Consider the following 18,910-nt stretch of genomic DNA (forward strand, 5'->3'; position numbering starts at 1 on the left):
AATCCAAAAGAGAAACAAAAGGAAAACTTCCTCCATGAACTCAGAATGCTGAAAGCACACAAAAGCATTCCGCATTTTACTGTTGCTGTCATGTTTTTATTGCGCAGGTAAACTTGTGAAAGCCCGATGGGCAGATCCATGAAATGACTATTAAATTAACCTAAAACCAAGTTGACGATAATAAGAAAACAAGTGGACTTTTTTTAAGTTTGCATTTTAATATACTGTATTGTTATGGACTAGTAATGATAGTAATGTGGTTGATCTTTTAACCAGCTTAAAACGTCCCCTTATATGATTCCCTAAGATGACTGTTACTTGACAAGTCTTTTCAACTTTAGATCAAAAAAACGCGATGGCAAACGGAGGCGTGAACCCCTTGACCCCGCGCTCCTCCCACGGGTTTTCGTGTCAGGTGCCGTTTATTGTTGGTTTCGCTTGCCATACCTTGCCGTGCACGCGCCACCTACTTTGGGCGTGGCGTTGAGCTGTGGCGTCACGAGCTTCCGGTTGCGCTCAGAGTTGCCAGAGACGACACAGGCGTGAGGGGAAGCGACGCCTGGGACTTATGCATTACTGGGAGAAAGGTAAGAAAAAAAAATGAGAAAAAAAAAAACTTAGCGTTGAGCTGCAAAAATATACAAAAGTTACAGTAAGAGTGGCGCGTGGAGCCAGAACAGCGGGTACACAGTGAAAGACGGACAGCTAAAAAACGAGCATGGAGCAAACAGGAAATAAAGGTGGATTTGAATAATGTAACGTGGAGCTGCTGGACGAGCGGGAGGTGAAGGTGGAAGGTGTGAGCGCGGCTCCGCGCTGAGCGCAAATCAGTGCCGCAGAAATGAAACTGAAAACTAGCACGACTGAAAAGAAAGTGCTGGGCAGAAAACACCACCAGTGCTGTAAAAGATCTTAAAGGTGGAGAAACTCCCCAAATAAGTGTCAGGGCTGTTACATGACATTATTGCCCTTTCTTTGCAGAATATGTCACAAAGTCCTGGAGCATTTCCCGTTACTGTCACACACATAGGTGTGTCCTCTGCGCTCACGCTGTCGTCCTCCCTGTCTGTGATTCCTCCTTTTACATTTGTACCAGCTTCAACCTGCCACGCGTTTAAAGTTCATATTCACACAAAGGAAATGTAATCAGTCCAAGCTAAGATGTTTTATGTATATTTCTCAGCATACACAAGACTGGAGCTTCGCTATGGCAAATGGACCGGGCCTGTCCACTGCTAAAGGAGGGGAAGTTTATGTGGGGAGTGAAGTCCGTGAGGCTCTCGCCCTGTTGGATGTTCTCTACGCGAACCACTTCGAAGGGCAGCGCTTCGCTCCAGAACTTATAAAGCAGACGGAGGGGAACTTCTACAGAGGAGCACCACCTCTGTGGTTAAACTTTCACATCAGTGAACAGGCTGAGTCAGACGGCGCAGGGACTCCGCTCATCAAACGGGATGGATATGACACACTGATACAACAAATTCAACAGAGCAGAAAATACCCTGGAATATCAACCGTCAAGCTGTTCCACCAGCCGGGATGTGGGGGCACGACACTGGCCATGCAGGTGCTGTGGGATCTGCGAAAAACCTTCCGATGTGCCGTTTTAAAAGGCTCAACCTCGGACATGACCAGTGTTGCGAAGGCCGTGGTCCAGCTCTTCACAGCCGGCAGTCGAGACCTCCAGAACACAGTCCTGCTTCTACTGAACGACGAGCAGATTCTGGATAATCTTCAGGACAGAATCATGGAAGAAATTGAAGCACATGTTACAGTTTCCCATATGCCTGTGGTGGTTTTATTCTGCTGCCTGAGAAAGAACACAGTTCTAGAAGATAACCACATTGTCCTTGGAAAAAGTCTCTCAGACACAGAGATGCAAAAATTCTGTGAGAAGAAGAACGAGCTGAGCCAACAGTACCCTGATCAGCACCAGCAATTTCATGGATTTAACATCCTTCAAACAAACTTCTCTCAGGACTATGCCAGAGAAGTGAGCACTGTATTTACCAAGGCTCTCAAAGCAAAGAGGAACCTTAAGTTAAAGCTGGCTGCCTTCCTGGCCCTGCTCAATACCTACGTACCAGGGTCGTATCTCGTGGAGTCCCAGTGTCTGGAGTTCCTCAAACAGAAGGACTCCTCCCACGAGGGCCTTTCTATGGAGCCATTTAGTCACCTGATCGTCACTTTCATACGAAACACAAGTGGGGAAAAAAGGGTACGACTGGCTCATCCTATGATAGCACAGAGCTGCACTGAACTGATGGCTGAGGAAGGTGTGACCAGAAGTGACACAGTGAGAAACTTCATCAACCATTTCTGCAAAGAGGAGGTTCCTCCACATTTGCTAGGTTTTATCAAAGACATGCTAACAAAGAGGGAAGAGAAAAAAGGGGACACGCTAGTCGACAGTACAGAGGTCACAGAAGAGAAAGAAAGGTTTTCTAGGCTAATTCTAGATGTCAAAGAAACGGAGGGCAAGGTGCAATGTACATCAGTTTTAAAGGTAGCTTCAAATAAATTTGATCAGAATCCACTGTTTCCACAGGCACTTGCTCGTTTTTATTACATAGAACTACAAAACTACAATCTGGCCGAAATATGGGCAAAAACAGCAAAGCAAATAGATCCCCGCAGCTCATTCATCGCTGACACGCTGGGACAGGTCCATAAGAACCATCTGAAAAGCAAAGAGGCTCCTTCCAAGCCCCGGGAAATCCTGCAACTGGCCACAAAGGCCATCGAGGCTTTCAAAGACGAAGAACAACTCGCTGAAAAAGAATACGAAGCAACGAGGAACAAAAAAGGTTCACACGTTCACAACACCCGAGGGCAGTTCGGGTACCTGCAGGTCTGCAATATTCTGTACAACGTCCTTGTCAGCCAGGATGAAACCTGGAGAAAGGTGCTCACAAACAAGGCGCCCGTGGCGTCTGTGCTGGATTCACTCGGCGACAAAAAACTCATCCGATATAATGGTCTCATAAAAACCTTTAGGGACGAGGTTGAGAGAAAGTATAAATTCTTTGATACATTTCTGACATATTCAAAGCCCAGCAGAAGAAAACATGATGCCCCGTACATTTTAAAAGACATCTCAGACTGTTGCCGGAAGTATGTGGAAGATGTGGAAGCGAAATGTGACGTGAAGCAGAAACTTAAAGAATACCTGGCCGACACCTCCACGGGGGTGATCTCGTGTCTCGACCGAGAATGCACAAAGCACGAGCTAAAAGAAACCTCGGCGTGCTGGGAGAAGGTCTATGCAAGCAAAGGTCCTTTAACAGCTCTTGTCAACCACATCTTTGCTCATATCATGTTAATAAACACAGGAGAGCGGTTTCTGCCCACCTTTTCAATTCAGTATTTGCACACCTTTAAACAGGAAATTCCTCTCAGTCCACAAGAGGCACCTGAGCTTCATCTGTTGGCCCTCATCTTATGCTGGCCCACAGACGCTGCAGACAAATGGGCCCTTAACCTCGGCCAGCTTGTCCAGCGTATGCGTGATTCTTATGAATGTTCATACAAGAAACAAATTGGATCGCGTTACCTTCGCCCCCTGTTTTTCATTGGAAAAAGTCATGGACTAAAACGGGTGATTCACAGAAAGGTTCTTGAGGGAATGTGTCTGGGACTGAAGGATACAAAACCAGACTGCAGCACTGACTGGAACGATGAAAAGATGTTCCAGGATCCCACCATCCAGGGAAATCTTTTTAAATTCGAAGGGGTGGTACAAAACTACAGAGTTTATGCAACTCTTGATGGAACGGAGCTCGAGGTGGACGCTAATGTACGAAACAACCTCTGGAAACCACGGCAGGTCTCCTTCAATCTTGGATTCACAATCCGAGGGCCTGTAGCATTTGGGATCCACACTAAAACTACAGAGAAGGGTAAGAAAGAACAAATTATAATGTCTACCTCGCATGAGATCCAGGCTTTAATCTTTTCCATTTCTTTTACAGAACCATTACCCAATGATTGAAGACTGGATGGAGCAAAATCACTGGTTTTCTCAACACATGTTTAGACACAAGCCATTATTGAACCTGCCTGTGAAGATGCTCAGTTTTAGGTTCTGTTCTCCAGGTTCTGTTCAGTGGCAACTGGACTTGCTTTTAGTTTTTAAAGACATTTCATGTTGCATTTATAGACTGCTATTGTAGTAGTATATGTAGTAGCAGCTACTGTGAATAAGCAAAAAATTGTACCTGATAATTGTAGTTTTCAGTATTAATAAAGCAAAAGTATAAAATACTTTTGCTCGGGTGAAAATCACCCCCAGATAGTGCACTAAGGTTAAAGAAGGCCAAACATCAACATATAGTTATTTAAATGACCATCTTTATTTGCATTTCAAGGAATCCCATGTTAATAAATATACAAACATGAATTCCCTGCCAGCAATGTGTCCCACATCAAGTTTGAGAAAGTCCCATTCAATATTGGTTTATCTGAGCAATCAGCCCCTCCATCTCCGGACGCGCTTTGAAACGCGCATGGAAATCAGCTTCTGTGTGCTGAGGGGAAAAAAGGAGACAGGTTAAAATACACTGTTGTCAACTGGATTTACCCATTTCATTCACTAATGCATCAAAAAGGTTTGTTTCAAAAAATTAAACAACGTTCATGAACTACAACTGCAACCCTACGAAAACCTCAAAAAATTCATTTTCGTTTTAAAGTAAAGTAATTTAATATATTTGTATCTCTTAGGCCAAAGAGTATCATAGCTGGAAGAGTTGTCGAGAGAGCTGTTCACGGAGCACTGTATCAAAGCCTACACATTAAACAAGTTGTCTGATGCATGTGCTCCTGCTGACTTATTAACCTGTAAACATCAGCACTGGCATCAGAAGCATCTGATGCAACTGTAAGGATAAGCTGAACTTTTCTGCTTTTCTCTAGACTAAATTATATTTGTTTGATAATATTCTCATTTTTTCATACACCATATTTGATTTTCATGGACAGAAAGTTGCAGTGATATATAATATTCTTTTGTGTTCAGTTCAGTATGATTCTGAAATGGATCTATTGAGACACATTCTGTTATTGGACTGTTATTTTTTGTAATGTATAAATTAAGCCATGTGCATAGTATCTGTGTGGCAGACACAACTAATTTAATAAACAACAAAAACAGTAATATATTGTCACTTATTAATGTGAACTATTAAAGGCTCTTAGTAGATTTGTAGTGTAAAAACCATTGTATAATGGCTGATGTTCACATGAGGGAGAGTATTTGTGCAACACATGTCTTCATCCTAACTTACCTCCTTCACAGAGAGCTGAACTCCCTCAGGTTGATTCTTTAGAAGAACATCTATGAGAACTGGACACATTGTGGTGTCCAGACTACTCAACTATAAAAAAAACATTAACTCAATATTAGGTTAAATGGAAACCTAAGACAGTCAGACACTAATAAAGTGAATTCTACCTGGACAACGCGTTCGTGAGTCTTGAGGATGGCATCCACGTACATTTTGGTCCCTTGCTCTTGCATCACCATAACCTCTGTGGTCTTTGTTGGCAAAGCATAGCTGTGAGTAGAAATCAGAGTCTAATGAAGCATACTGTCTCACCAAAGCATCGCTAACAATTTGTTAGGTATCATTTTCATTCAGCTACACATATGCAAGATATATTTTTAACATTTGAAAATCTAAAGTCTAAAAATGTGTAAACCTAGCTCTACCTTTAATGGCATTGTATCAATATTTTAATTCATGTCATGCTATAATATACTAGAATATCCCTTTTTTACTATGCTTTTTTCTTTTTTTACTGATCTTGTCCTCACCTCTCTGCCACACTGATGCCGAGCCGGTTACAGAGGTTGTGGATGTACTGGGAGTAGTGCTCCACCACTGTCATGTCATAACCTGACACGCTGACATTCAGAGTCCCGTACGCTGTCTCTGTGGCTGCATTGATCCGTTTCATCTGGAGTTTGTCTTTCTTTTTCTTTGGCTGACAAAAAATCACAATGGTTTAAATCCTTTTTTTCTATATATTGGAGAAGATATTAAAATTACTAAGATTTATCATTTGTGGACTAGAAAGCAAACAGTAAGAAACAAAAGGGACATTTCTATAAGAGCCTTGATGTCCTACCGCTTCTCTAGGTAGAAGATGACGCCACCTCCCCATACCATGTGTTGGCATGCCTTTGTATTGCCTCTTGTTTACAACAGCAGTGCCTGGAGGGAAAATCTTCTTTTAGTTTATCACAGTCTTCATCAATGTTTTGTTCATTCTACTCTGCAAGTACTTACCACAGACAGGATGCCGAATGGATAGAGGGGCTCTTTAAAAACAAGAGTAGAGGTTGTAGTTACAAGCAACATAGTAAGGTTAAAGATGAGATGTATATTATATAAAAGCGCTTAAATACCGAAGCTGTTAAGTCAACTACTGAGAGCTGTCAATGACAACTGTTGTTAAAAGGCAAGAAGCAGATGAGGCTTCTTTTGGCTTGTTCACATGCTACGTTATTATCTAATTCTTACGGCCTGTTTCTTTCACATCGCTTAAATCTGAATTTCTTATTATTCTTATGTCATAAAAAAAAGCCGAGTCTTACCGACAAGCTGTGAGAGCTTCATTACACACAAACGCCGACAACTGAAACAAAAAACGACTATTAGATTAACACAAGTATTTAGCTTTACTTAGTATAGTTTAATTACGTCCCGTTGACACATCGTTGCTCTGTGACCTCTGTTAAGTGAAATTAGCAAACAAACATTTTTCACCTTTCTAAACGCAGGATTCATAGCTCGACCGCTTTGTCCGTGACTAACCAAAACCACAGACCGATCGGGTGAAACGTGATGTAGCGATCCAGCTATATTAAAACACCAAAAAACGAATAAGACATGCGACTGCTTATACCGGAAGTCGTCACAGGAAACTAGTCCGGTCGCTAATATGTCCGTCAATAATATACGGCAAATCAAATGTTCCGTGTATGAAATATATGGAAGTATATATGTACAGTACTTGCGTTTGGCATGTTTTACATATAAAATGTTCTTTGGTAAAGTACAATAGTCTGATTTGTCCTATTTGTCTAAAAAACTAGACAAATGTGCACATATCAACAGGTTTTATTGTTGTGTATTAATTATTTTAGTTTGGCCCCCAAACAAAATATTACCTGTATCAAAATAATCAATAATCAACTTTTAACATTCAAACAGTTCAGGTCAATCATAGCATATTCTGTAGTAAAGTGCAAAATTCTGAAACAAATATTTTAGTAATAATTCATCAACTGTGCATAGGAACATTTGACATGTTTTTAAAGAACGCATTGTTTTTAAAGCACTATGGATAATGAAAAGCAAAGCCATCATGTAGCATATGTAAACTGGTAATAACACATTGCTTTTCTTTTTCTAAACTTCATGCCAAGCAAACAAACTATTTAAATTTTCCATGCACACACACGTTACTCTTTGGCTGTTCAACTAGCATTAACAATCATGACAGTCCATACACACAGGATTCATACATTGTTAGTAGCCTGGTGTACTGTAATAGGATTATCCTTTATTCCTTCCATGGTACAACACTACATTGGGCCTGTTCCAAGTAAACCACTGAAAGTCTATGTCTATGGTGGTGGATAACCGGAAACTCAAGGATATTTTTTCCTGGTAAATTTAAGAACAAACAATTCAGTCTGAATCAAAGGCCTCACTCTCTCTCTCACTAGCACCTACTGTATCAGAAATTCAAGTGAACAGGTTAACTTGACATTTTAGATCAAATCTGTTTATGCTATACTAGCTGATTTTTCTCATATTTTACTAAAGTGGAAGAGACTCCAGCATCACAGACATGCAAAGCTTTTGCCCAAATAAATGTGAAGCATTTCGGTCCTTCCACATACATTCTGGTGTAATACATTCATGTGTGTACATGTACAGCAATTGTCTTCTAATAATAAGCACCTTATTTAAGTTTAGCAGTATGCAACGCAGGTTTAGCATGACATTCACATTGGCTGATTCTCAGTGCCGGTAGATCCAGCTGAATGAAGGCTGTTACTGTATGATCCAATAGCCTCAACATTGTAGGATGGTTTGAGGCAAAATGTGGCAGCTGCTGCTCTTCTCCAGATGGAAAATTCAAAGAGAAGATCAGTGCAACATTAACATGCCAACATCTGTTGCACCCGCTGCTGTTAGGAATTAAAAAGTGCAGCAAAAAGTGTAAAAATATTTCTATAGAAAATGCCACAATTAAACTCCTCTCTCTTCCTCATCCTCCTCTTCTTCATCATCATCATCATCTTCTTCTTCTTCTTCTTCATCCTCCTCCTCCTCCTCCTCTCCTGGGCTGTATAGATCATCAGCCAGCTCATTCTGATCATGCTCTTCTTCCTCGTCATCTTCCTCCTCCTCCTCTTCCCCATCGCTCCTCATTTCTTCCTCACTGCTGTCATCAGGGTCATCGTCGTCATCATCTTCATCCTCTGCAGCTTCTTCTTCATTCTCCTCCTCCACATCCTCTTCCTCCAGATCTGAAAGCTGACCTGATGGGTGACAACATATCATCCTTTGATTTGTATGCACTGAAACTCAACTTCCCTAGAAACTTATTCAGTTAAAAAAATATAAAAAATATTTCTTGATTCCTTGCATTTACAAAATATATGACATTTACCAACAGTAAATTTTATCTGTCAGAGAAAGACAAGTAATTGGACAATCTGAAAGAATGAGACAAACGTCCTTACACAACGAGTGAATGGCAGCAACAACATGACATGGTAGTTCCTCATCGAGAAACTTTCTCATTTCTTCCTCCATCATTGCAACAAGGACGTCAGTCTCCATGTCAATGTATTCTGGGTAGAACATGTTTTTCCTTAGTTGCCTACGGCACCTGAAAACAAGTTTTCAAAACCTTTTACTTATTAAAAAGAATAATTTAGCACCATTGGCATTTTAGACTAAATGCCACATAAACAGCAGCCACATCTTAACTCTAATGTAGTTATTTTTGGCCATCTATGGCAGTAAACCTTGGACTGATGGTCAAATAAAATAATAAAAATATAACTGAAACTAATAACCAAGGGACAATTTTACTATTAATATATTTTAAATAAAACACCATTACGTAAGAAAATAATCAGAAAAATTAAGAGTACTTACTGTTTTCCTGTTGTCTTGTATTCCTAAAATATTAAATATCAAAAGTAGAGTTGCATTCACAGGTTATTAACCCTGTTATGAACATATAATGCTTATGAAGAGGGTGCATTGGACAATAAGGCACGTCTCACCTCGATGAAGCGAAAAGGGTCCTTTTCTCGCATGAGTCTTTCAATGCCACAGCGGACCTCCTGGAGACGGGCCTGGTCCTGGCCAATCCTGGAGATGTTCTTCTGAATTGCTGGCCCATTAGTGTCACAGTGAGTGCGTGCACATTCTTGCAATCTTGTGACAAAGCTGAGAACTTTGGTCTTCATCTCTTCACCCAGTCTGTTTAAGCATTCCTCAGAGTCGTCCATAAACTTCTGGATGATGAAAGTGAAGAGGAGAAAAAAAAATTAAAAAGGCAACCACACAAGTTGTCATCAGGATAATAAAAAGCTATAACCCAACACATAACCCGAAACACTGCACATGAATTCAACAGAAACATTAAACTTGACATGACACGTGTCCTCTTACTTTGTTCTGCCTCTGCTTTTCCCTCTGCTCCTGGAGTTTCTTCTCTGCCAGGGTGTACTTCCTTTCAACCCTGTACAGCTGTTTATCCAGTGTCACCTGGTCAACATAAGAAGATAAGAAGTTAAGAGGAACTTTTAAATATTCCATAATAAAATTGAAAGACAATTTTTGTCTTGAATTACTTTAGTTTTTTGACAATATTGTGTGTAGGTTTAAACTCAGGTCCGATTAATTTGTTTCACATGTCACGACCGTGAAGACATCACACATTATGTGTTAATTTATGCAGATAACTAGGAAACTACAAACTGTGTCATTACTTCTCTTGAAACTGTGTTTACCAGTTACCTGTGTGTTACTTTTATCAATGCAACTGTGTCCAGGAAATTAAAATGTGAAGCAAAACAAACAATAGGAACTCAATTTAAGGTCTTAAGTCTTATTGTTAAAATTTATAAGAAAAGATATGTAATGAGGCTAATACAACACAGGCTGTGTTGTATATGAGCACAAAAACAAACTGGAAGGCTCTACTTCATGCTCAGTGCAGGAGAATGAAGGCACAGGAAGAGAAGGGAACACAAAGTCACATGACTCTCCCATTCATTTAAACACATGGCGCACACACAACGACTGACACAACTCATTCATCAGTATTCCAGACTCATCCCAGAACTCTGAGTGCCAAACAATAAAAGTGTAAGTGACTGGGGCATAGTCAAAACTCCAAAAGCAGATATTAACAGCTGTACCTTGAGATCTTTCATAGTGTTTTTGAGGGTCTTCATTGTGTGTCCTGAGTGTTCTCCCTCTATGGTGCAGGCATTGCAAACACACACCTTGTCATCCATGCAGTAGTATCTAGAGAAAAAGAAACAAAAATGAAAAACAACCTGAGAGCACATTATTGCTACTAAAGTAAAATTTTAGGGCAGAAATCCAAGAACTGTGAACTAAAAACAGTAGATAAAGAGAAAGCATGTTCAAGTATTCAAACATTTTGACATTTAGAAAAGAAATATCAGGAATAAAGAAAATTTACAGTATTAGCTTCATTTTAGACTTAAAATGTGAAATAATGGCGTCCTTGATGATAGTAACTATCTGAAAACAATGCGGCATTGATAAAAACAAATACCGATCTTTTCAGAGTGACAACAGGGCTCCTACCTGTATATCTCGTCATGGTCAAGGCATTTCCTCTTCCAGAAGTCGCTTATTGGCTCCGTCAGCGGATGCTCGCAGAATGCGGGTAGCTCCAGATGTGGCTTCACGTGCTCCTGGCACATTGACACCTCACACTTCAGGCACGTCTTGACTGCGAACATGGGCCCGGCAGCACCTTCCGGCTTATCTTGCTGAGGAACAGAAGCAGCAGAAGACTGGTCCCCTGCAGGACTGGCGCCTGACGCCTCAGTGGCGACAGAAGGGCAGTAGTCACACGGGACAGCGCACGCGCTTCTGGCCAGCGTTGCTGCCGACAATGTTCCTCTGGCTTTTAAAGACGCGGGAGCTGCAGAAGCAGCTCTGCGTCGATGACGGTAGTCGTCGGCAATGTTAGAAAGCTTGAAGTTTTTTTGAAAAACGGTGCCAATACGGTGACTTTCACGGCATTCTGGGCAGCGGATGCGACCGCGCTCAGCCTGCTGCTTGAGGTGATCGAGGCAGGTCTTGCAAAAGTTGTGTCCACAGGGGAGCAGGTGGGGGTCGCGGTACAGGTCGAGACACACGGGGCAGGTGAGCTCCTCCTGCAGCACCTGGGACTGTTCTATCTGCGCTGACGCCATGTCAGCACTTGGACTGTGAGATCAGAGACGTGTGCTCCAGTGCAGGAACGTTATCTGGATAAAAGCAAGAAAAGGGAATGAGGATAAAGGGGGGATGAAAAGAGGTAGGTGAAAAGAATGAGAGACAGAAGTTAGTTGTCAGGTTGTTGAATCCTTAGGGAATAACACATTAAATTATCATTATTAAAAGCTGATACACAGTATGAAATCATTTCCAACCCAAACAACATTACAGGGATTTTACACCATTGATCAAACAGCAAACATGCACTGTGAACAGATTTAAAAATGACAACAATCTAAAAGGCATTTCTCCCAAAATTACATTTTTAAAAAGGTAAAATAATTTAATTTTAGTAAATATTCATTTAATAGTTCTTTCAACAAAACCTCAATCAACAGTTTAAACTGCAAAATAACAGACAAACGTTATTACTTCCCAGCCGCCATTTTCGGACATAAACACATTAAAAGAGATACAAGACGCGTTAAACAGGTCAGTTTACTGTCACTTCCCTTTTCCTATGACTCGACGAACCCATAACTGAAAGTAAAGAGCGGGCTTCTTAGGCCCTGGGGCGGTTTATCGAACACGTAAACATTCCCTGTTGTTGTTCTTTGACCTCCTGGTCGCATGGAGACCCGCCGGGCTGCTCCGCCGTTCAGCGGTTTAGCTAACCACCCAGTTACCGCGCGGGCACCTCGGACTTAGCCTCGTAAAAGCTGCCGAGGCGTCCGGTGGAACGTGGCTAACGTTAACTCACCTCCCGTCCGCCTCACCGGCCCCTCTGCGGCCGAGCTGCCGAGGCGGTGCCTATGGAACGCGACCGGGTTCGCGCGTGCTCGCCACCGGCTGCCTTCGCGCCCAGAGGCGAAGCCCCCTCGCGCGCACGGGCTTAGCTAGCACCTGCGGCGCACCTGTCGTCCCGCAGCTAAACACGCCAGCGCCGCGAGCCTTCAGCTCCGCTTCGTCCCTCGCCACAGTCCAGGCGGTTCAAGCAATCCCAGGAAATGCCCCCGTCTCCGGGTATTTAGCGTCCCATCCGAGGGGTTCGATATGTGCTGGAAACGGACGCGTGAACACCTGCACCTGTACGAGGGACGGAGCGACGACTGAAGGCTGGCTGCTGCGGGAGATGCGCTGCGTTCAAAGCACCTCGGAAATAACTATTGTTAATGTTTGGACCCTGAAGGCGCAGTGAGTTATACGGGTTATCGATCAATTTGTTTTATATATTTGCTTATTATACGCTGCTAGTTTGTAGGACTGGTAAACAAAACGATAGTAAACGTATCTGATACACGTTATCTATGTTGTTTATTATGCAGTAATAGTAATAATGGTTAGGATTGGACAGCTCTCTGTCCTTTGATGGGCTAAACTCTGCCCAAACTCCTGTCTGCAGGAACCGCCAGAGTAAGAAACGATGGGAATGTGTACACTTTATTCAAAATTCATTGTCATTACAGCTCATAAGTTACAAAATGATTACAATCCCACCACCCTTACCAACATAGTACTGTTGTGGCTACCTCTATGTATACAGCATTCGTAAAATGCACCTTAAACTACTTTGATAATGTTACTATAGTAAACATACTTAATGCATAGCAGTTTTTAAATCCACTCCTACTAATGTTAATAATATCATCATATTTAAAGTCAGAGGATTAACAGAACGTAACTGCTTTACATTTTTCTGATACATATAACACCAACCATTTGTACTTGAGAATAACCCCACTTTTACTTACCAACATACATACGGTTACGATTTTGAGGTTTGTCACAACCCCACCTTGTTTGTGATGAGTCAGTTTTGTGAGGAGGTTTCACTTTGAAGACGATGGGCCCCCGAATAGTGAAGCCAAGGTAGAAACGATTACTGCTGTCAATCTGGACCTCTGCTTTGCCCTCTGTGGTGGCTTTTATTTTCTTATCCCCAACACAAACAAACACTTCTTTTTTGGGATTTTGCTGTTCCTGTGGGGTTGTTAGAGAGTGACACGGCTCTACCATCACTGGAAGAAGCATATCATGGATCTTTGGGATTTCCCACTTTTTCCTCTGATTTCCCACATCTTGATTTTCCACGATGGCATCCAGCTTAGATTTGTGAATCCACTTGCTCAGTCCAGAGCCCTTTCCCAGAAAAAATAGAGGCAAAAGGTACCGACCTCGTAGGTATTTGGCATGCTCTTTCTTCTCAAATGCTCTCTCCATATATGTAGCATACATTTCCAGGTCAAGGATCACATTCTGGTTTTGCTCAGGCCAAAATAGCAGCAGAACCAAGAGGTAGAACTCAGGGCGTCTACGTCCTACATCCGTTTTCAAGAACCTGGAAATTATCTTTTTCAGCTCTGTCATCTGAGTGATATGAGCAGAATCAGGTTCCATGTTGCTTAAGATGATGTTTGACAGTATGTACCTCTGTGCGTCATCAACACTGTCAGGATTCGCTTCATAGCTGCGTTTCAAAACATCTTGGATTTTTTCAAGTTCAGACACTTCTTTCCTGACCTCGTTAAACCCAGCGCGTCTTCCCTTTGACATCTGAAGGCCGTGATTCAGCAAATCAAGCAGACCTGCAAAGCTGGTGGAGTCAGCTGATGATGATTTGGCATAGTGTTTGTAACACAGTGCAACATCCTTCCAGAAGTACCAGGGCTCAAGCGTTTTCATGTCAGGTGTGGAGTAGGTTAGGTACCACTCAAAAAAAACAAAGTTCTCTTCAACTTTAGTTTGTTTGTTTTGGATCAGGCTCTGTTTCTGTGAATCAGGATATCTCTCAAAGGCTATTTTTGCCACTTGGATGAAACCAAAACGCCCTCTGTTGTTGAAAGATTTTGAATTGCTTACAGCATGTTTAGTGCCTGGACCAGTTTCCCACTCTGCTTTCTCCTCCACGTCTTTAAACGCTTCGAAAGCCTCATCTGCCATGCATATGACATCGTCTGTGTCAGCTTCAATCAAGCGATTCTTACAAATCTGACCAAGAGTGTCTGCAACATAAGAGTTGTGTGGAGCTCTCTCAATGGCCTCCAATGCCCACCATTTAGCTTGATCGTAGTCAGGGGTTTTGCTTTGGTAGTAGAGGCGAGCAATTGTTTGGGGGAAAGTAGGGTTCTGGTCAAATATGTCTGATGCAGTTTCCAGGACAGACACAGTGTTGTGAGGATTCTCTTTATTTTTAATATCTGTTATCAACCTTGAGAACTGCTCCTTCTTCTTTTTACTGATTTTTCTCTTTGTCAGCAGATCCTTCACATACTCAACCACATGTGGTCGGTAGTATTCAAAGTTTAAGCGTATGAAATTTTGTACTATTTCACTCCTGGTAAAACCTAGTTCAGCCAGTAGTTCCAGGGCTTTCTGTGCAGTTCCAGCGTGAAGACTGCATCTGCACTCAGCGTTTCCAGATAGGTTGATTAAGGCAATAAAAGGTTTCATCCTTTCTTCAAAGGGGGGCCTTTCATCAATGGGATCAGGTGATCCAAGGATCTTTTTGCACTCAGACTTCAGCAGGTACGATTTAGGAAGGTACGCACTCAGCAATGCCAAGAATGAGAAGAGCTGTGTGTTTGTAGATTCTGGGTTCTTCTCAACGTATGCTTTAATTGCACCAAGAACAGTATGTTCTTCTGTGATGGTTGCTGCCTGCTCCATGGCAGGAACGTGGACAATTTGATGAAGATGGAAATTTGGTTTGTTTACCTGGTTCAGGCTTTTTTACTGTACCTGTAGGGGTGAAAACAAGACCCATGGTAAGTAATTAGTTTTTAAATATATAGTAAACATATATCATTTAAAAACTACATGGTCTTTGGTAAATATCACATCCTAGTAATCTCTACTACTTACTTTTATTTACCTCTTAAATGACAATGCTTTGATGACATTTTCATCATTTTCTTTCAGACTTTTCAGAAACTAATTACATTCAGCGAGCACAAAGTTGTCCTTCAGTACTGCGATCACCAATACTGCATTTATCTCGAGATGCCTTTAAAGCTTAAAGATTCAATATTTATTTACATTCAAACGCCTGTGAAACCAATGACATTCTTCATAGAGGCTTTGCTGAGATTTGGGTCAGTGGCTGAATGGAAACAAACACAGTGTGTCCCAGCATTGTAAACATTCTAGCAGGAGTTTAAAGCACTGCTCAGCAGAAAGACACTTTTAGTAATAAATTAGTCCTTTAATAGATCACCTGAAACAAAAAAGGTATAACTGACATAATCCGGCTAATAGTCTTAAATAAATGTTATTCAATATATGATTGAAATCACAATCTGAAAAATCTCGCCCATTACCTGTTTGACTTCCAGCTGGAGATCGGATGAACAGAGTGTGAGTAAGCTGTTTATATAGTGCCTTAAGTCACTCCTTGTGCATACTCCACATTGTTCTGTCATTGATTTGTTTTAGTCTCATTCCTGCTTGATGATCTAAACATGGGATAGGCAAGATGCCATTTAAACTCCATTTACACAGAAATGAAAACTAAGTCTGGGACACACTATTGGTTTCCTGTAAACATCCTGTCATCAGAAGCCTGTTTCATTTCACCAGTAAAGACTCTTACATCATCCATCTAACTGGATACACATCACTATATTTACAGTAAATGGAAAGAGATAAACAGTTCTATTCACTAACATGTCTCTTACATGTATGTCATTTAACACTAGAACTACTGGGTTTTCTAAATATACCCATTCCTACTAGAAGGTGGTCAAATGATCTGCTCGGCTAGCTGAGACCCAGAATCATCTGTGAACAGCTGCTTTTGTTAGGTAAAGAGGGCCATCACTGACGCACTCTAGGTGGTGGGTTGCGTGGGCTCGCTGACCCTGCTCCTGCCTGCAAGGCTGCACAGTTCCTATGAGTCTAAGAGTGACAGCCACTGTTACAATGTTCAACCGCTATGTGCTTGGATTTACAACGTGAAAGGATGTGCAATAGGAGCAAAAAGCAATAAGAGACATCAACAATACAATAAGACAGTTTTAGGCGAAGTTCTGTTTATTTACAAAAAAAACTAGTTCAAATATAGTTTGCACTGTAACGTCACCAAAAATTACAGAAAAGATAACAGTACATCCATCAAAATTTTAACAAATGTGCAATAAAAAATATAAACAGAAAACGCTTGAAAGCGTTTCCGTTTTATATTCCATTTATTTCATTATTACTTCTTTCACCTGTACCACATAAAGTCATTGCAAAGCTACAGCCGTGTTCCTACGAAGTTAACCAGCTGTTTATTTCGTTATTCCTTCTTTCATGTCCGTCTGTTGAATGAAAGTGGGCGTGGCCATCCACGTCCCAGAGCGGGGACACTGGGGGAAGTAGGATTGGTTACAGCATCTCTGAGTCTGTCATAATTCATGTTTCTTATTTACATTTTTGTTCATGTCCGGTTTTAATTTGTCACCACTTCCTTTTTAGTTCCATATCTAGTTAAACCCGCTTTACTTCCGGTTCTTGTTATCATCACCTGCATCTCATCAGTAATCAGTCATCTAGTATTTAAGCACCACCTCTCACCATAGCACCTGGCTAGATTGTCTGCATTGTTTTAACCTGCCTTCCAGCACTCCAGCACCTTGTATTTCATGTCTGACCCAGTTTGCTACTGACCATGCTTTAGCCCAGCCTCTGATAATCCAGTATCGTAAGTTTTGACCTCGCCTGTACCTACTCCTTGTCGGATCCTGTTTGCTGCCTGACTTTGCTTATTAAACTTCTGATCTTAAACAAGCCGACGTTGTGCATTTGGGTCTTTCCTCCATCGTCTGTTTGTGACAGAGTCCAGATATTTCAGATCCTCAATGTGTGTTATGTTAACAAAAGAAAACAAAGTTTGTGGATTTTAAATTTGTAGACTGCATTTTATACTTTCATTTTTAAAATTACAGTAACAAACACTAAAAACAACTTGTAAACACTACGGAAAATACCAGTAGGTATATTCAAAACGGAAATCAGTTTGGGCTGCAATAAATTAACCTGCCAGTAAAACACACTTCTGTACTACACTACTCTGGCCTTTGTAATGTGCTGTAGTGGAATAAAATACAACTTTAAACTGAAATAATAACTATTAATTAATTATTTAGTTCAACTTGATTTTGTAGCAAATAATAAAATTGAACAATTAAGCCTATTAGCTAAATACTGTATAATAGCGGTGGCACCGTCCTCAGGTGGAGCCGGTGCGTAGTGGGTCGGGACAGGGTCTATCAATGCTCTCAAACTTAATCCCCTCATAAACGTCTTGAATGGAGCACAGACCTATGAGGCAAATCAATCCAGGTGAGTTTGTACAACAGCTCACATCAAAGTCATCAAGACGCTTTACAATGTACTGTAATAAACAGCCAGAAGAACCAGGCTGCGGGTGGACAGCGCTCTCTCCACTGGGCTGAGGCAGTGGACATAGAGGGGAAAGAAAGTGACGTGTGAGACAGCAGTAACAACAAATACAGGCAACAACTATACACTGGAAACAGATCAGAGGCTGCTGATGCCTGTGGAGGCTCAGAGGGAGGCAAAAGCACAGCTACGCAGTAGGAAGACAAAGTGAAAGCTGTGCAATGCAATAAGAGCGTTGTGATAGACTGAGGGATGAAAGCAGAGGAGCTCAGAGCGTCAAAGAGGACGTCCAGCATCTACGTCTATGACGATGTAACAAAGACCTTTACTGTGACTGCTTCATGTTCATAAACCTTTACTGTATATCACAGTAGGTCATTTCCCTGCAGCTGAAGATCACAGATGAAAACCCTGCCCCACTCCCTATTGACTCACCTTCACGTCTCCTGTTTTTTGTTGCTCATGCTGCACCAGTTTGTTTATTCAAACCAGTGATTGAAAGAAATGTTTTCCTCCACTGTTGCCTGGAAACTGGTTAAAACTGCATTGTTATAGTCAGATCAGGCCTTAAACTTTACACTGTAAAGTGCCTTAAGTTGACTTGTTGTGATTTGGTGCTACATAAATTGAACTGAACTTCCCGTCTTTTAGCTGTTATTTTCTCTTGGAGGACACACGACGGTGACTCACAAAGATCATATTACAGGAACAAAGGAATTCTGAAGAGTAGAAGTTGACTTGAAGAGCACCTTTTCTCAGATTCAGAATTTCTTACAGATGCTGTTAGAACTTTATGGAATACTTAGGGTGGGTAAATGTAAAAAGTTTATATGATCATAGTCACTGTAATATAGAGAATTTATATCCAACATTAGCTATAACAGGGACGTTTCAGTCAGATCATCTTTATGGGCTAAGAAAATAGTCACGTGCAACACAATTCTGTCAAGCGAGACCATTTTCCACATTCAGTAAAATGCAGCATGTCATTAATTTTGAATCTGTTCGCGAAAGTGACATTTCTCCTGACATTT

General features: G+C 41.4%; 4 protein-coding genes across 4 annotated transcripts; 1 reads left to right on the forward strand and 3 right to left on the reverse strand.

The window, feature by feature from the left end:
* The first annotated feature begins 127 nt into the window (after positions 1-127).
* Positions 128-5,155, forward strand: LOC114847646 (sterile alpha motif domain-containing protein 9-like). The gene is made up of 3 exons (XM_029137611.3): positions 128-587; positions 1,184-3,899; positions 3,972-5,155. Exons 2-3 carry the CDS (start codon positions 1,208-1,210, stop codon positions 3,989-3,991), a joined length of 2,712 nt encoding a protein of 903 aa, XP_028993444.1. The 5' UTR covers positions 128-587; positions 1,184-1,207; the 3' UTR covers positions 3,992-5,155.
* mrpl48 (mitochondrial ribosomal protein L48) lies at positions 4,333-6,942 on the reverse strand. The gene is made up of 8 exons (XM_029138240.3): positions 6,771-6,942; positions 6,599-6,639; positions 6,291-6,322; positions 6,130-6,215; positions 5,816-5,985; positions 5,453-5,555; positions 5,286-5,375; positions 4,333-4,526 (listed from the first exon to the last, which is right to left on the reverse strand). Exons 1-8 carry the CDS (start codon positions 6,789-6,791, stop codon positions 4,446-4,448), a joined length of 624 nt encoding a protein of 207 aa, XP_028994073.1. The 5' UTR covers positions 6,792-6,942; the 3' UTR covers positions 4,333-4,445.
* Positions 6,943-7,106: 164 nt separating this feature from the next.
* Positions 7,107-11,491, reverse strand: zgc:92594 (uncharacterized protein LOC436996 homolog). Its single transcript, XM_029137832.2, has 7 exons — positions 10,875-11,491; positions 10,457-10,565; positions 9,705-9,800; positions 9,314-9,547; positions 9,183-9,205; positions 8,762-8,910; positions 7,107-8,557 (listed from the first exon to the last, which is right to left on the reverse strand). The coding sequence occupies exons 1-7, from the start codon at positions 11,489-11,491 to the stop codon at positions 8,265-8,267; spliced, it is 1,521 nt and encodes a 506-aa protein (XP_028993665.1). The 3' UTR covers positions 7,107-8,264.
* Positions 11,406-15,859, reverse strand: LOC129603685 (sterile alpha motif domain-containing protein 9-like). Its single transcript, XM_055506294.1, has 3 exons — positions 15,812-15,859; positions 13,247-15,233; positions 11,406-11,545 (listed from the first exon to the last, which is right to left on the reverse strand). Exons 2-3 carry the CDS (start codon positions 15,159-15,161, stop codon positions 11,493-11,495), a joined length of 1,968 nt encoding a protein of 655 aa, XP_055362269.1. The 5' UTR covers positions 15,162-15,233; positions 15,812-15,859; the 3' UTR covers positions 11,406-11,492.
* Positions 15,860-18,910: the final 3,051 nt, after the last annotated feature.

This window comes from Betta splendens, chromosome 2 (genome assembly GCF_900634795.4).
Source record: "Betta splendens chromosome 2, fBetSpl5.4, whole genome shotgun sequence".
NCBI classification, from domain to species: Eukaryota; Metazoa; Chordata; class Actinopteri; order Anabantiformes; family Osphronemidae; genus Betta; species Betta splendens.

Bases quoted from the DNA above. Each gene is read 5' to 3' on its own strand.
- zgc:92594 (XM_029137832.2), bottom strand. From the start codon at position 11,491: ATGGCGTCAGCGCAGATAGAACAGTCCCAGGTGCTGCAGGAGGAGCTC. The intron at 9,548-9,704 runs GTAAGAGGACAC...TTCATCATCCAG, and splicing joins AAAAGCAGAGGCAGAACAAA to AAGTTTATGGACGACTCTGA. The intron at 8,558-8,761 runs GTAAGGACGTTT...GTCACCCATCAG, and splicing joins TGCTGCCATTCACTCGTTGT to GTCAGCTTTCAGATCTGGAG.
- LOC114847646 (XM_029137611.3), top strand. From the start codon at position 1,208: ATGGCAAATGGACCGGGCCTGTCCACTGCTAAAGGAGGGGAAGTTTAT. The intron at 3,900-3,971 runs GTAAGAAAGAAC...TTTCTTTTACAG, and splicing joins CACTAAAACTACAGAGAAGG to AACCATTACCCAATGATTGA.
- mrpl48 (XM_029138240.3), bottom strand. From the start codon at position 6,791: ATGAATCCTGCGTTTAGAAAG. The intron at 6,323-6,598 runs GTAAGACTCGGC...TTGTTTTTAAAG, and splicing joins GAAGCTCTCACAGCTTGTCG to AGCCCCTCTATCCATTCGGC. The intron at 5,376-5,452 runs GTAGAATTCACT...TTTTTTTTATAG, and splicing joins CTCACGAACGCGTTGTCCAG to TTGAGTAGTCTGGACACCAC.
- LOC129603685 (XM_055506294.1), bottom strand. From the start codon at position 15,161: ATGGAGCAGGCAGCAACCATCACAGAAGAACATACTGTTCTTGGTGCA. The intron at 11,546-13,246 runs GTAAGTAAAAGT...GCTTTTATCCAG, and splicing joins TCGTAACCGTATGTATGTTG to ATAACGTTCCTGCACTGGAG.